Source organism: Coffea eugenioides, chromosome 4 (assembly GCF_003713205.1).
Source record: "Coffea eugenioides isolate CCC68of chromosome 4, Ceug_1.0, whole genome shotgun sequence".
NCBI lineage: Eukaryota > Viridiplantae > Streptophyta > Magnoliopsida > Gentianales > Rubiaceae > Coffea > Coffea eugenioides.
Window position 1 is genome coordinate 4,531,518 of NC_040038.1, and position 12,819 is coordinate 4,544,336.

The 12,819-nt window shown below is 36.5% G+C and overlaps 2 protein-coding genes across 3 annotated transcripts; both read left to right on the forward strand.

Annotated features, from left to right (window-relative positions):
* The first annotated feature begins 34 nt into the window (after positions 1-34).
* Positions 35-3,037, forward strand: LOC113769454. The gene is made up of 5 exons (XM_027313900.1): positions 35-152; positions 302-439; positions 623-721; positions 1,244-1,870; positions 2,439-3,037. The coding sequence occupies exons 2-5, from the start codon at positions 338-340 to the stop codon at positions 2,751-2,753; spliced, it is 1,143 nt and encodes a 380-aa protein (XP_027169701.1). The 5' UTR covers positions 35-152; positions 302-337; the 3' UTR covers positions 2,754-3,037.
* A 393-nt stretch (positions 3,038-3,430) lies between these two features.
* LOC113768413 (mitochondrial import inner membrane translocase subunit PAM16 like 1) lies at positions 3,431-6,532 on the forward strand. 2 transcript variants are annotated; one of them, XM_027312757.1, is made up of 5 exons: positions 3,431-3,721; positions 3,953-4,017; positions 4,402-4,489; positions 5,828-5,958; positions 6,038-6,532. In XM_027312757.1, the coding sequence occupies exons 2-5, from the start codon at positions 4,015-4,017 to the stop codon at positions 6,158-6,160; spliced, it is 345 nt and encodes a 114-aa protein (XP_027168558.1). In that variant the 5' UTR covers positions 3,431-3,721; positions 3,953-4,014; the 3' UTR covers positions 6,161-6,532. The 2 variants fall into 2 exon arrangements, with proteins under 2 accessions (XP_027168558.1, XP_027168559.1); XM_027312758.1 differs by having other exon boundaries at positions 3,431-3,695.
* Positions 6,533-12,819: the final 6,287 nt, after the last annotated feature.

Here is a 12,819-nt window from a genome sequence, read left to right on the forward strand (position 1 = left end):
ATTTTGGCGCCAAAATGCATCGCTCCACAACTAGGTCTCCTTCTCCGATCGCCGATCTTCAATCGAAGCTCTCACGAATTTCTTTTCAACAAGAACAGATCAAAATCGCATTCAATCAGCTCCATTCTCACATCCGAACCAGTTTGATCGAAGTACTATTGTCATGATTATCATTATCTGATCATACACTTCAAATATTAATTCAAATTTCGTGCTGTACATTTTCAAATACTGGAAGACTTCCATTTCTATTTTTTTTTGTCCTCCTGAATTGTGTGTGTGATTTATGTTCTTGTCAAAGGCTGAAGATGTATTTGCGTCGCTGGCGATTCCATTGATGATGCTTGTTGGATTGAAGACCGGGGAAATGGCGGACGAAGGACGATTCAGTTCCATTATTATCAATGATAAGAACAACTATTATCCTTCGAATTATAAAGTATTAGTATACTAATTTTAATCTCCTATTTGTTCATGTCGTGATTGTTCAGTGCATACTCATATCAAATTGGACATTGGTCCCGTGCGCGTGAATTTTTCATGTGTTGTGTGTTGTTCAATTTCTGTATGACGTAAAAGTTGTCGATAATCGAATACTTATGCGCTTCATTTTCCTTAACAGGAACGGGAAAGGAATGGAGATAAATCTGAAGAAGTATGCAGTAGATTGGTGGTGGCTATGAGGGGAATGGATGAAAACCTGAGGATTGGTAAATTTGAGGTGATCTTTTTTTTTTGGCATAATCTTCCTGTTAGAAAATGTTCATCTTGTTGTGATTACTAAGAATTTCACTGATCGCTGGTGTGCTTTTCTTCCGATGAAGAAGGACTATGTAAACAATTAATGGCAGAGGGGAGTTTTTTTGTCAATGGAATTCTCATTCCGAAGCAGCTCTTTCTTTTTCTTATTGTCTTTCTTAGGATATTGAATAGTATTTCTGTTAGACCTAATAATCCCTGAGCTTCCCCCCGTCCCTCAACACCACCCCCCCCCCCCCCCCCCACAAAAAAGAAAAAAAAATATTGGTTTTCTATGCATAGTGATTACTGATTAGGTTAAGGATTAGACTGAGAATATGGTTAGTTCAATGTCATTGGATTATCCAACTGCAGTCCCAATTACACCGAGTTCTCAGCTTTTTGGTTGCTTTTCTAGTGAAGAAACCATCCAATAGCATTTGATGTGAGATGGCGACTTGTTGACTGTTTCAATTGGTAGGTTGTACTGATCATTTGTTTGCAGGGACTAAATGTTGCCGCTAAAGCCACCAAAGCATGCAAGGAGCTAATCCATAAACAAAAACTGCAGCTAATGCAATTAGTGCAGCTTCTGAAACAAATTGAGGCCCAGGTTAATTCTAGCCAAGATGACATCTTTCAGACCCTTGCTGATCAACGGGCATCTATCCAAAAATTATTTCAGCAAGCTGTTGCATATGTTTATGCCACTCACCAATCATGTCAAAGTAATGGCACCTCTATCAACATGGTAAAGCTTCTGAAAATCACTTATGACCATGTTGATTCAGCCCTTGGTTCAGTGGAGATTGGAGTGGAAAACCTGATGACTAAGCTGGGTGATAAAATGTGCAATCCAATGGTTCAGTATGTTAATGAACTTAAAACTGATGTTGTTACTGGAACCTGTCCGAATCTGCTGGCAATGGTGGAGGAGATTGGAGGAGAAATGAGGCTTCGAAGCCTACAGTTGGAGGAAGCAAGAAAAAAGGTGAGAGCAGTTGAAAAGAGTAGAATCGATGCTTTAAATAAGTTGAGGGAAACTGAAGGAAGAATGGAAATGTTGAAGGAAGAACAGCGTTTTCTTTCAGAAATAAATGATGGTTCAAGAGGACATTCTGTTTCTGAGAAGGTATCCCTTAGTTCCTTTGACCAAATTCATTAAAGTTGCATACTTTCCTTGCAAATTTCAGATCATGATCACTCTATCACTCTAGTAAAACATATAGTAAAGGTAACTCCTTTACCAATCAAGATTATGTGGCTAAAGAACTAAGAAAATTTATCCATAAAAGATAGGAAAAAATGAACTCTTTTATGTCCTTTTTCTACATTCAATCTACTATGAACGGCATAATACTCAAACTATACTTTTGATTCAGCTTAACACGGATATTCTATCATCTGCTTTATGACTGTACATTTGTGAATATCACATTACTCGAGCATCATAATATCAAATACATACATTGTTGGTTTCCTTAAGCCATTAGTTTTTACAATTTCTACTGAAAGTAGGTTTTGTACATTGCTAGACAGTAATCTTCTCTGAAGCAACTTGTTACGCAGATAGCTTAGGCAGTGTACTCTGGGAATTGTACCTTCTGTATTCTGATGCTTTCTATTTTTATGGGCTTCATGAGTATATGGTATGGATAGTCTTTTACGATCTAATCCTAAACTGTTTCCCCTGAATCTAGTCCGTGAAGCTTCTATATGCGGAGGAAGATCAAGCTAAGGATGAAAAGCTACTGTGGGAGCTACTGAGGAAAAAAAGAAAACTGCAAGTACCTGACAGTCCATTTGGAGCAAAGGAGCTTCTAGGCATTGGAACCTGTGAGAGATATCTTAGATCGAAAAGGGCAGTATCTCCAATCAGTTGCAGGCCAAATAAAACTAGCCAATTAGCAGGAGTTAGTCCACAAACTCCGAGGATCGAATTTCGGACACCATTGGGTTCTTCTCCTTCAACCACAATTCATCAAGTTCTGTCACGCAAGCGCATTACTCCCTGACCACATGGTTGAACAGATGCTGGGCTCCTTGCTTGTTGGTTGATCTAGGAGCAATTAACATGGCTTTTCCTTTGGAAGCTATCCTTTCTTTCTCACCTAGTGTAAATAGAGTGATTGCCAGAAGCAGTTAAGCGTACATTTGTTTCACCTCAACAGCACTCTCTTATGTTCTATGTAAACTCTAATGGTAGGATGACTTGGAATTGGAATCTACGTCTTATGGTTGATATTGATTTGCTCGGAAGCATGTAATGATCAGATTCATGGCAAGTATGATTCCCTCTTTTTCTTTTTCTTTTTTTCAAATCCTGCCCCTAATGCTCTAACAAACCTCTTTTAGCAAATAGCTTTCCATCATTAGACTAGGCACGCTTGTTGAACCGGGTTTACTGAACTCTTGGCGCTACTCGTATTTTGCCATATTCTTGTGTGAATACTAATGAGATTATTTAGTAGCGTCTTGGGCCTACTTTTGTAGCCCAATAGCTGAGTATTCTAAAAGCTTAATTCATAGCACATTGAAGCCCAATTTCCACATGCTGGCTTAATTTCTTTTGCTCTCGGAGCCTTCTTTTTTTAATAAAGTAACTTTTTTTTTCTTTTCTTTTTTTTTTTCCAAAAACAGATTTTCATGGCTAACCATTTGGCCAAAGTTGTTTAAAGAAATCGTTTACGGGCTGTTCGTGGGAACTGGGGTGCCTTGGGCAAAGGGTCTCGGACTTGGCGGTAACCGGCACACAGCAGGAGCCGCCTAATAATCATTTTTTGGCCATCTGTTTCAAGCAGCCTCCGCTCCCGCTTCTCCAAACCGCCACCTTCCACCGCCAACACCATAACAATATCACAACCGAGCAACTTAGTTGGCTCCTCAAACCACCCTCTCATTTTGTTTTCCTCCCTAAAAGCCCTCAAGAGCTTCCACTTCCAGGTTCCAATTCCCAAGTGAGGGTTTAAATCTTGATTTTTAGGTATAAAAGAAAATTTTAAAAAAAGAAACTCTTATTATCTTTTTCTCTTTATTATTCAGCCTGCTGATAAAAATTGACCAAAAAATATTTTTTCTCTCTTGTGGGGCCGGGGGGGGGGGTCTTTGAATGTCATTAATCGTGGAATCAATATTATGTTCTTTAGCTACAGAGATTTGGAGAAAGTAGATTATATTGTCAAGCTCATACATATGATTTTATCATTGCTTATAGGTACTTTGTGTCTGAGGTCAATTTCTCCAAGACTGGAACTTTTGCTCCGCTAATCGTAAAAGATGGTACGACGTATTCCGACTTCTGTTTACATGTGTTTTGCTTTCTACTTGATTGTAGTTTAGCTTTTGCATGTCTTTATGAACATCTTTTGACCATGAATTTAAAAGATTTGGCATAATTTTGTTTTTGGAGTTAAACTTTTTGCTTGGCTTCAAGCAGAATTTGAGAGAATTGAATAACTGATAAAGGTGTCTACTTTTGTGAAAAATTTTCCAGTTCTGAACGCACAATGCATCAAAAAGGCTTAATTTATGTTCGCTTTGCTACACACGTTTGTGCATCTTTTCACATTCGATGTCCTTTTCGACCCACATTTTCTTGTTTGCTCCTAGCAACTGTTGACAAACATATCAAATACTTCAACCTCGTTTAACTTCTTGTTGCAGGCAGCTAGAATTCTGGCAAATCTAATTGTAATTGGCTCAGGAGTAATGGCACGTGCTTTTGTCCAAGCGTATCGTCAGGCACTTGCAAGTAAGTTTCTTTTCTGCAGCTTATATTTTTTTTTTTTCAGTTGTTATGGGTTGCAGCTTATATTTTTCTGCGTTTTGTACTTTTGTTCCATCTTCAGGTATAAAATTAATGGTATTTGATAAAAGGGTAGATATGATTAACTAGGCCGTACTAGTGCCAGAGAATTTGCCACCCAATTTTTCTTGTATCAAATAGGTCAATGAACTATTCAAAGTGATGTAGTATCTTCCCTCTGATAATGGTAGCTACTAACTTGGGTGATTTATGATGTGGGGGGCTTGTTGCGTTGGAGGGGAACTGGGCAAGAGAGGGGAGTGGGGTTGTTCTGGAAGTGCAATTATAGGTGCCGAAGGGCCATGTTGACTTGCTAGGAGTGGATATCAAGGGCTGGGAAGAGTTTGGTTGAGCAAAGTGGTAGTGTGTGGAGTTCACAATTCTAATGTATACTTGGTGGAATCAAATGCAATCCTGTTATATAACAGAGCACAGTGGTATTCATTGAAAATCTAAACGTGTGCTTTTTGAGCTTCATTATTGCACAATAAAGTCAGCAATTAAAGCCCTAGGGGGAAGAGAATCTGAATTGATGATTGCAATGGAATGTTATTGACTTGAAACATTTCGGACTTTCTAATCTGGTGGGAGGAGTAAAGCTTTTAAATATGGTTGATAAATTAAAGTTGGTTCTTTGAGATTTGCTTTGCTGTTGGGTGATTTGCAGGCCATCACGGCAATGTATATAGGGGGCTGGCAGGGTGAACCTTTTGTGTGGTGGGGATGGGAGAGAGGTTGGTGGGTGGGCTGCCGGTGGTGGTGGTGGTGGTTTGCTCTTGTATCAGAGTGGAACTGGAAAAGGAAATTAAAAAGGAAAAAATGGCTGAAGGGAGAGGTTAAATTTTAATCATGAACTAACACTAATTGAAGGACAATTATATACTTTCCCAGGTTCAGTGGCTTATTGATATTAGATGCAAGAAATAAATTGTTAACCAAAACTTCACAATCTGAAGATATATTTTTGGGCAATTTAGAAATTTTGCCCTACTTAGAGAAGCATTGCTTATGATATCTTGTGGTGAGACCTTCAGATACTAGCTTTTCACTGCATTACATGTTGGTGTTTGGTTGATCAGAACTAACAAGAATCTATCCAGTAGGATAATGTGTTGTTCTCTTGTCACTTTAGCTAATGAAATTGACTAGCATAGCATGAGAAGGAGAAGTATGGCATTTCATGTATGATAATCATTCCATACATGAAACTCATGCACTGTTATTGCCTGCTTTGGAAAGTTTCTACAGTAAATGGTTGAATAACTTGTTCCTGACTAACGACAGACGCATCAAGAAGTGGTGCTGCTCAAGAAGCAGTTCAGACCATCAGAAGAGCGAGTAAAACCATGACCGACTCAGAAGCAAGGCAAATTCTTGGCGTGGCAGAGAATTCATCGTGGCAAGATATCTTGCAGGTCATTACTGTGTTGATTCTATTTTTTTGTGCTGTGATCCTTTTGCATTTTAGCTTGACATTGTTCCTTCCACCTGCAGAAGTATGATACCCTGTTTGAAAGAAATGCAACAAATGGGAGCTTTTATCTTCAGTCAAAGGTTCATAGAGCCAAAGAATGTTTGGAATCTATTGAGCAGATGAAAGCGCAGGGGCCAAGTTAAGAGAGTCATTTTGCTTTCGAGGAGAGCGTAACTCGATGAGCCATTCTCTTTCTGCTCAACTTGGGTCATTTAGCAAGTGATTCAAGGGTTCATCCTTGTTTTACCTCGTGTTATTTTTCACAACCCGGTTTGACATTTATATCAAGGAATGACACTGGAATCTGTTACCTCCGCGGCTCCGCCTAACGCCACCACATAAATGCTGTGCCTCAGATTCTGTCTGTTCTGGCTTGTGCCCATTTGCTTTCCTCTGAGCTAGTGTCTCACGTCTTCTTCGCAACAAAGATAGTTACTTTGTTGGAAAAGAGGATGAATACAAAATTAGCCTAGAGAATTTTACACTAATGAAGTCGAGGATCGATCTTTAACTTAGGGCTCCATTGCATTGAAGAGAACTTCTCCACATTACATATTAACAAAAATATATTTGGAAATTTTTTTTTTAAAAAAAAATCAACACCGTTGATGATCTATTAGCACTTCGATTGCTATGTATAAAATTTTGTAGGAAATTGACTTAAGTTTTGTCCTTTCATTAATTATCACAAATTTTATTATAATTTTGATTTTTTAACCATTCAAAGATTTCTTGTGAAATAAATGTCAAAATATATTTTTAGAAATATTAATTTTTAGTATGTTGATCAAGGAATAAAAAAAAAAGTAAAATGATATAATAGGATGATTTTATAAAGTAATAGTAATAGGGTGTAAATAAATGGAGAGAATTCCAATGGTCCAACCCCTAATATGGGAATCAAAGCAGCATGTTGGATTGATTTTGAGCTTAAGAAGGGGTGTGTTTGATAAACCTGAATTTTAAAAACTGAAATTTAAATTTTGAATATATTAAGTTATTAATTGTTAAATATTAAATTTGATATATATAAGTGTATATATCAAATTAAGTAATAAGTGAAAATGTTAACATTTGAACTCATTAATTCTAAATTTTGGACTAGATTATCAAACAAAGATTAACATTAATGTTGAATGGCTTATAGCGTAGATTAGCTGTACTTATTGGTGAGCGACCGAACCTAAGTTGTAATCATCCTAGACTGCAAATGCCAACCTCGTCTACACGCCATAGTGGGCGGCCCAGCAAAGTGACTCTATAATTGAACAAAAGCGGTCCAGTGACCTAGAAATTGGTGTTAGGTCAAAGTTTTTTTTTTTGGGTTTGAAAAAGGTGTTGGGTCAAAGCTGAGCGACGCTCTATGAGGCCCAAGCTGATTGTGTGTAATTATCAAACCTTGCCCAGCATTAACACGCTCTCGATCCACATTAACGGGCTCGGGGTATATTCTTGATGTTGAAATATTTGCATTGCAGTGGACTTTTGAAAATGAACTTGCAAATTTGTCTCGTTTAAATTAAGTCTGAATTTTCTCTTAGCAGCAAGAAACAGCCTTAGCTTGCGGCGATCATTTTAATGGGTTCACACAATCATCAATCAGTGTAAGAGTTGACAAATATTAAATTTTAGTTGACCTAATTTAGTTCATGACTGAACTAATTTTGAAGAGAGTCGGTGACACTTCTAGAAATTTTAGAATTACAAATTTTTCCCACCTTTTTCTAGAAAATAACATCGCAGTTATTTTTTTTTAATATGATGTGTGCATGATATTAGAAAAAATAAAAGGAGTTGAGAAATTTGTTAAGGCACTGTTTGGATTGAACGTAAATGAAGAAAAGGAAAGGAAAGGGCTTCGGAAAAAAAATATACAAAAAGAAGAATACGGAAAATCGAAATCCATTCATCTTGTTTGAATTACAAAATGAAAGGAAAGGAAACAATTCCAAGTTAGTTACATTTTTATCAATAGTATAAAACTCTAATTTATAAACACATAATAAGTTTTTTAGAAAATTTCAAATCTTCATTAATTTTGGTGTGTTTTCCGTCCGCTTTGAGAAAAAATAACTAGATTTTATCCCTCCATTTCCTTCCATATCCTTTCCTTTACCTTCTCAAAAAAATCAGTCTAAATGTTTGGATCCATCGGTTTTTGAAAGATTTAGTTTTTTAAATACTATAAATTTTTTTAAAAATTACTCTAAATGGTACCCTAAAAAGTAGTCTAAATTTTTTTTAATATTTAAAAAATATCCCAAAATATATTCTAAAAACTCTACTACTCTTAAATATCCCAAAATATATTCTAAAAATATCTCAAATATACTCTAAAAATTCTGCTACAGTAAAATTTTTCAAAAATATCTCCAAAACGTGAATATATTCGAAAACACAATTTTTTTTTCACAAAACTTGAAAATCAAGCAAGCATTAGTTTATGTTACGTGTCTACTCTTCTTTATTTATTTATTTATTTATTTTGGTAGAAACGTGTCTACCCTTTCACTTACCGTTCATGCCATGTAAAAATAAGTCAAAACTTGAGGATTAAGGTAAGCTAACATCATCGCCGACTGCCGGAAAGTTTGAAAAGGCCGAGCCCGACAACATTAATAGGAAGTCGGCGCCGAGCAGCCGAAGTAATAATTGTCACAACATGTTAGAACTCGGTCATCATGTTTTATGTTACACGTTTCTCTGTTCTCATGGCCATCATTTTTACATTCATTTCTTCCACTCCTTGGACTTGTTCAAAGTATTTTGCATATGTCCCGCTAGGCGCTAGCCGCAAAGAAGTCTTCAGCGTGGGGACACAAAAATCGCAATCGAATGGTACTTCTGGCGAGGGCACTTTGTTGTCTATTCTTCTGGGATTTGGGTGGACAAAGATTGCTGCGCTTAACGTTAACAAGTAACGTAGGGGAAAAATAACCGTAGAATGATTTTTGGCTTGAAATGAACTTGTAAATAGGGAGAAATTGGATGACTTCTTGATCAACATATAATTATTAAACCCAGTGCAGACATTAATCCGGTAAGGTCAACGGTCGAATACATTAGTAGTTCAATTGCGAGTTTAGTAGTTGAATCGGTGATTGTATTATATAGTAAAACAATATATTTGAATTATTAAAATTTTAATCAATGATTCAAATTAGTGATTATACCGGTGGTTGAGCCGTCAATTTTTTGAGATTTTATCGGTTAAACTGATGAATTACTGACAAGTTAAAAGGATGCTCCGTTCTCTTGTCTAACTATTGATTCAATCCGACTAGATTATCGATTCATTGGATCATCCAATTAAATTGCTGAATCGGGTCAGATCGAGTTTAATAACTATTCTAGAATAGTAGGACCTTTTGCTTTGCTATCAGATGTATCAAATCTTCTTTCTACGGTGAATTAATCAACTTGATGCCAAGGGACCTTATACTAGTTATATAGGTTCATGTGGTCAAGCTATAATTAATTAGTTAAAAGGTAACAAGAATAATTAAAAGGACGCCAAGGGCAAAGGTTCAAATCTGCATATATTCTCGCCATCAGGATAAAATTATACGTCAACAATAGGCTTCATTTAATTTTTAATGTTCAAAATTCTTAGGTAAATTCGTTGTGTCATCGTTCATATCAATTGAATTCCTTCTCTCGCTTCGCAAACTCAAAACTAACAAAAGAAAGAAAAAAAAAATAGGCCTCATTGCTTGAATTCGTTGATGTGTCTCTTTCTTTACCAACAACCCTTTCTCTTCCCCGGCTCAATGATTCGATTCGAAGAACCCCTCCACCCGTGCCAAGGAAAAGGAGAGAAAGAGAAAAAGTGAAAAGGGAGAAGACGATCAATGCGTAATCAACTTTAGTGAAACAATAAGCATCCCCAATTGGAACAATATCAGAAAGGTCCAATTCCTGTGGGTGCCTAGAGAAATAAATCATTGCTCAGAACGTTTAGATCTGTAGTTATCCACGAGATAACATCCTTGAACAGTTAAAAACTTTTCTGCTGCCACTTCTTTTTCACCTTTGATCAAGATAATGGAGTTTTACCTAAGTTGCATCTTTCAAACTATTCCACGTGTGCTGTACATACTTTTAGGGCGGTGCCAAAAATCTAAAGGTGGTTCAGAATGATGGAAGACGGCAGCCAAAAGCAGTCCTTATTCATATCATATATTTCCCACTTGAGAGTATAAGGAAAGAAAGAGAAAGAAAACTGATAAATTCGCGAAAGTAGTACGATGAATGAAGTACACGCGAGCTTTCTTGTTTTTCCTTCTTTTTCATTTTCCAGTGTTCATATTCGTGGAGTCCTTGGCGTCTGTGAAAAATGTGAGGTATCAAATACCTTTTTTGTTGTTTGTATATCTGGTTGGTGGGAATTGGGATAAGAAATTACACAGAGATTATGAGGATAGCTAATTTTACGTGTCAATTTAGGCCAAGAAGAAACAGTGAGCTATCATGACGTTAACCAATATTGCAGCTATCTCTTCATTTTGATCTTCTTTTTTCTTCACGCGTCCGGTGTCAGCTGCTATATGATCCCTCCCCTTACGAACTTATAATTCTTGACTCGATATGTTCACTCCTCGATCTTAAATATGAACTTAGTTTGATTTCTCCAAGCATCAATAGATCATCAAAATCATGTCAAATACTATCACTTCTCGACTCTTTGTTTGTTTGGTTTTGGTTTCAAAGCACAAGACTGCCATTTTTTTTTTAATGAAATTTTGCAGCTAATGAGTTGATGAACGTCTAAATGGACAGATTATCGTAAAATGAAGAAAAATATTAGTTTGTAAAGTCATCAAAAAACGTCATTAGTGAATTTGAGTATAAATTATAGTGACATCTTTTGTTATTCATGATGTGCTATTCCTAGTTTGGGTTTCATGCAGGTGATTGTTAATGTACCTAGTTTGGGTTTTCTTGTGTTTATATTTGAATCCTTTATATATTATTATTCATAAAACTCAATACATGGATGGATATTAATCTAGTAATCATTCCGGGATCGATATATAGTTTTTTTCACAAAGCCCATCTGTCGGATTAGTAAATGATAATTGGTGGCCCGTGTGCTAATCACATCCTGATTTACGTAAGTGCGAAATAAACGACAGGAGACTAGGAATGATGAGATCAAGATTCAAATTTCTTTCTTTTTTTTTTGGGCATGTCTATTTTTTCGTTGGTTGGGGATAGGATTAATTAGCCAAGTCAAGCTAGACAACTAAACAAATTCAAACTTCAACATCTCATCTGTATCAAGAAGACAACAAAAAGAGTTGATTTCGGCTGCGTGGGAGGGCAACTAAGACGCAAGTCTTCAAACCGAATACGCCAACTTGTTTTCCAGTTTCATGTCAACCATGATCGTGAGTTCATCAACCAAATGAAAACAATAAACCATGCAGCCGTGAGCCGCCCCCCTTCAAGAAATGAATAGCGTTTGACTGAAAAGAAATGATTTTCACAAATTAAATCAAACATATTATTGTCCGTGAAAGAAGTTGCCTAAAATTTTGTACTACGCCCCTCATGATTATTTTGCGTGCAGATTTTGCCCTTCAAAGTATAATAAGTTCTACCACATCCATTCATGTCCAATATAATAACAGACCAGACCCCCTAAACCGTTTTGTGAATGTTGAATAATTGAAACTATTTCTTTGTCCTTCAGAATCTTATGAATAGCTTAGCTTTTCCTCGAAATACAACCTCTAGCCTGGTAGCACTTTGCTTTGTAGCGTCCCGACCACATGCTACACACAAACAAACGTGAATATTGCAAATCGAAAAAGCCTGATGGCTCGCACATACATTGCATCTAAAGAAGTGTTACAGTAAAATTATCACAAATAATCTCTGTTAAAGTAAATATATCTCGATGAGGGAGAACTAATTAATGATCCACTATTATATCGAACGTTAACAAACAAAACGAATAGTGAGAGAGTTGAGAAACTTATCAATAACCTAGAAAAAGAAAATCATCATTCCAGGTTGCTGACCTTATCAATATAACTCTCTTCAATTCATCTCCGTTGTTAATTACGTTTTTAGATGATAGGATGAATAATTGAACTTTCTTGCAATTTTCTTTACTTTAACCACAGGCACCAAACTTTGGCTCTTTGCGCAGGTTCTTCTCCCCCAGCATTCATAAGTGGTAGTTTGAGTTTGTTTTCATATTAGTCGTGCAGTTCAGCAACGCGTACTTGGTTGTATTCTTTCGCCGAAAAAAGTTAATTACCAAAAAATGCATGCGTGGGCTAATTAACCACCGAGAATATTTGGCTGCTTCGATAGCCACGACATTTGGCTTCTAGTTTTGAGTTCATTTTGTCCGTCAACCAAAGCCGAATTCCATGACCTCAAGGAATTTCAAACACTTGACTAGACCTTCTATATTTTCACATTTGTTCGTTTGTTCCAGAGTGTATATAAAGATTACTGGAGATGAAATGCTTTGCTGCAAGCTTACTCTTAGCATCTAAGTACTGGCACTGATTAAAGTAGTCAGGATATCGTGCGGAAATCTTTTCGGCAGAACTCAGCTTTCAGCCTGGCAAAGCCAAATATATATTATCTACGGATCTCGTTTTTCAAACTTTGGAAATGACAAAAGGGCATCCGAAAGTAGCCTTCCAGGTGAAGTTTCTTTATATCTATCTATCCTTGTATCTTGTTCTCCATAAACAAAGTTCATACATAGAGTAGTGATGAGTATTCTTTATCTACAGTTGACTCTTCGAGTGTTGTTTTATACTTTTATATTAGTACCAAG

What these genes read in the sequence shown, in the direction of transcription:
- LOC113769454 (XM_027313900.1), top strand. Translation starts at nt 338, where the DNA reads ATGATGCTTGTTGGATTGAAGACCGGGGAAATGGCGGACGAAGGACGA. An exon ending in ATTATCCTTCGAATTATAAA is followed by an intron (nt 440 to 622) that starts GTATTAGTATAC and finishes TTTCCTTAACAG; the next exon opens with GAACGGGAAAGGAATGGAGA. An exon ending in GACATTCTGTTTCTGAGAAG is followed by an intron (nt 1,871 to 2,438) that starts GTATCCCTTAGT and finishes CCCTGAATCTAG; the next exon opens with TCCGTGAAGCTTCTATATGC.
- LOC113768413 (XM_027312757.1), top strand. An exon ending in GTATCGTCAGGCACTTGCAA is followed by an intron (nt 4,490 to 5,827) that starts GTAAGTTTCTTT and finishes GACTAACGACAG; the next exon opens with ACGCATCAAGAAGTGGTGCT. An exon ending in CGTGGCAAGATATCTTGCAG is followed by an intron (nt 5,959 to 6,037) that starts GTCATTACTGTG and finishes TTCCACCTGCAG; the next exon opens with AAGTATGATACCCTGTTTGA.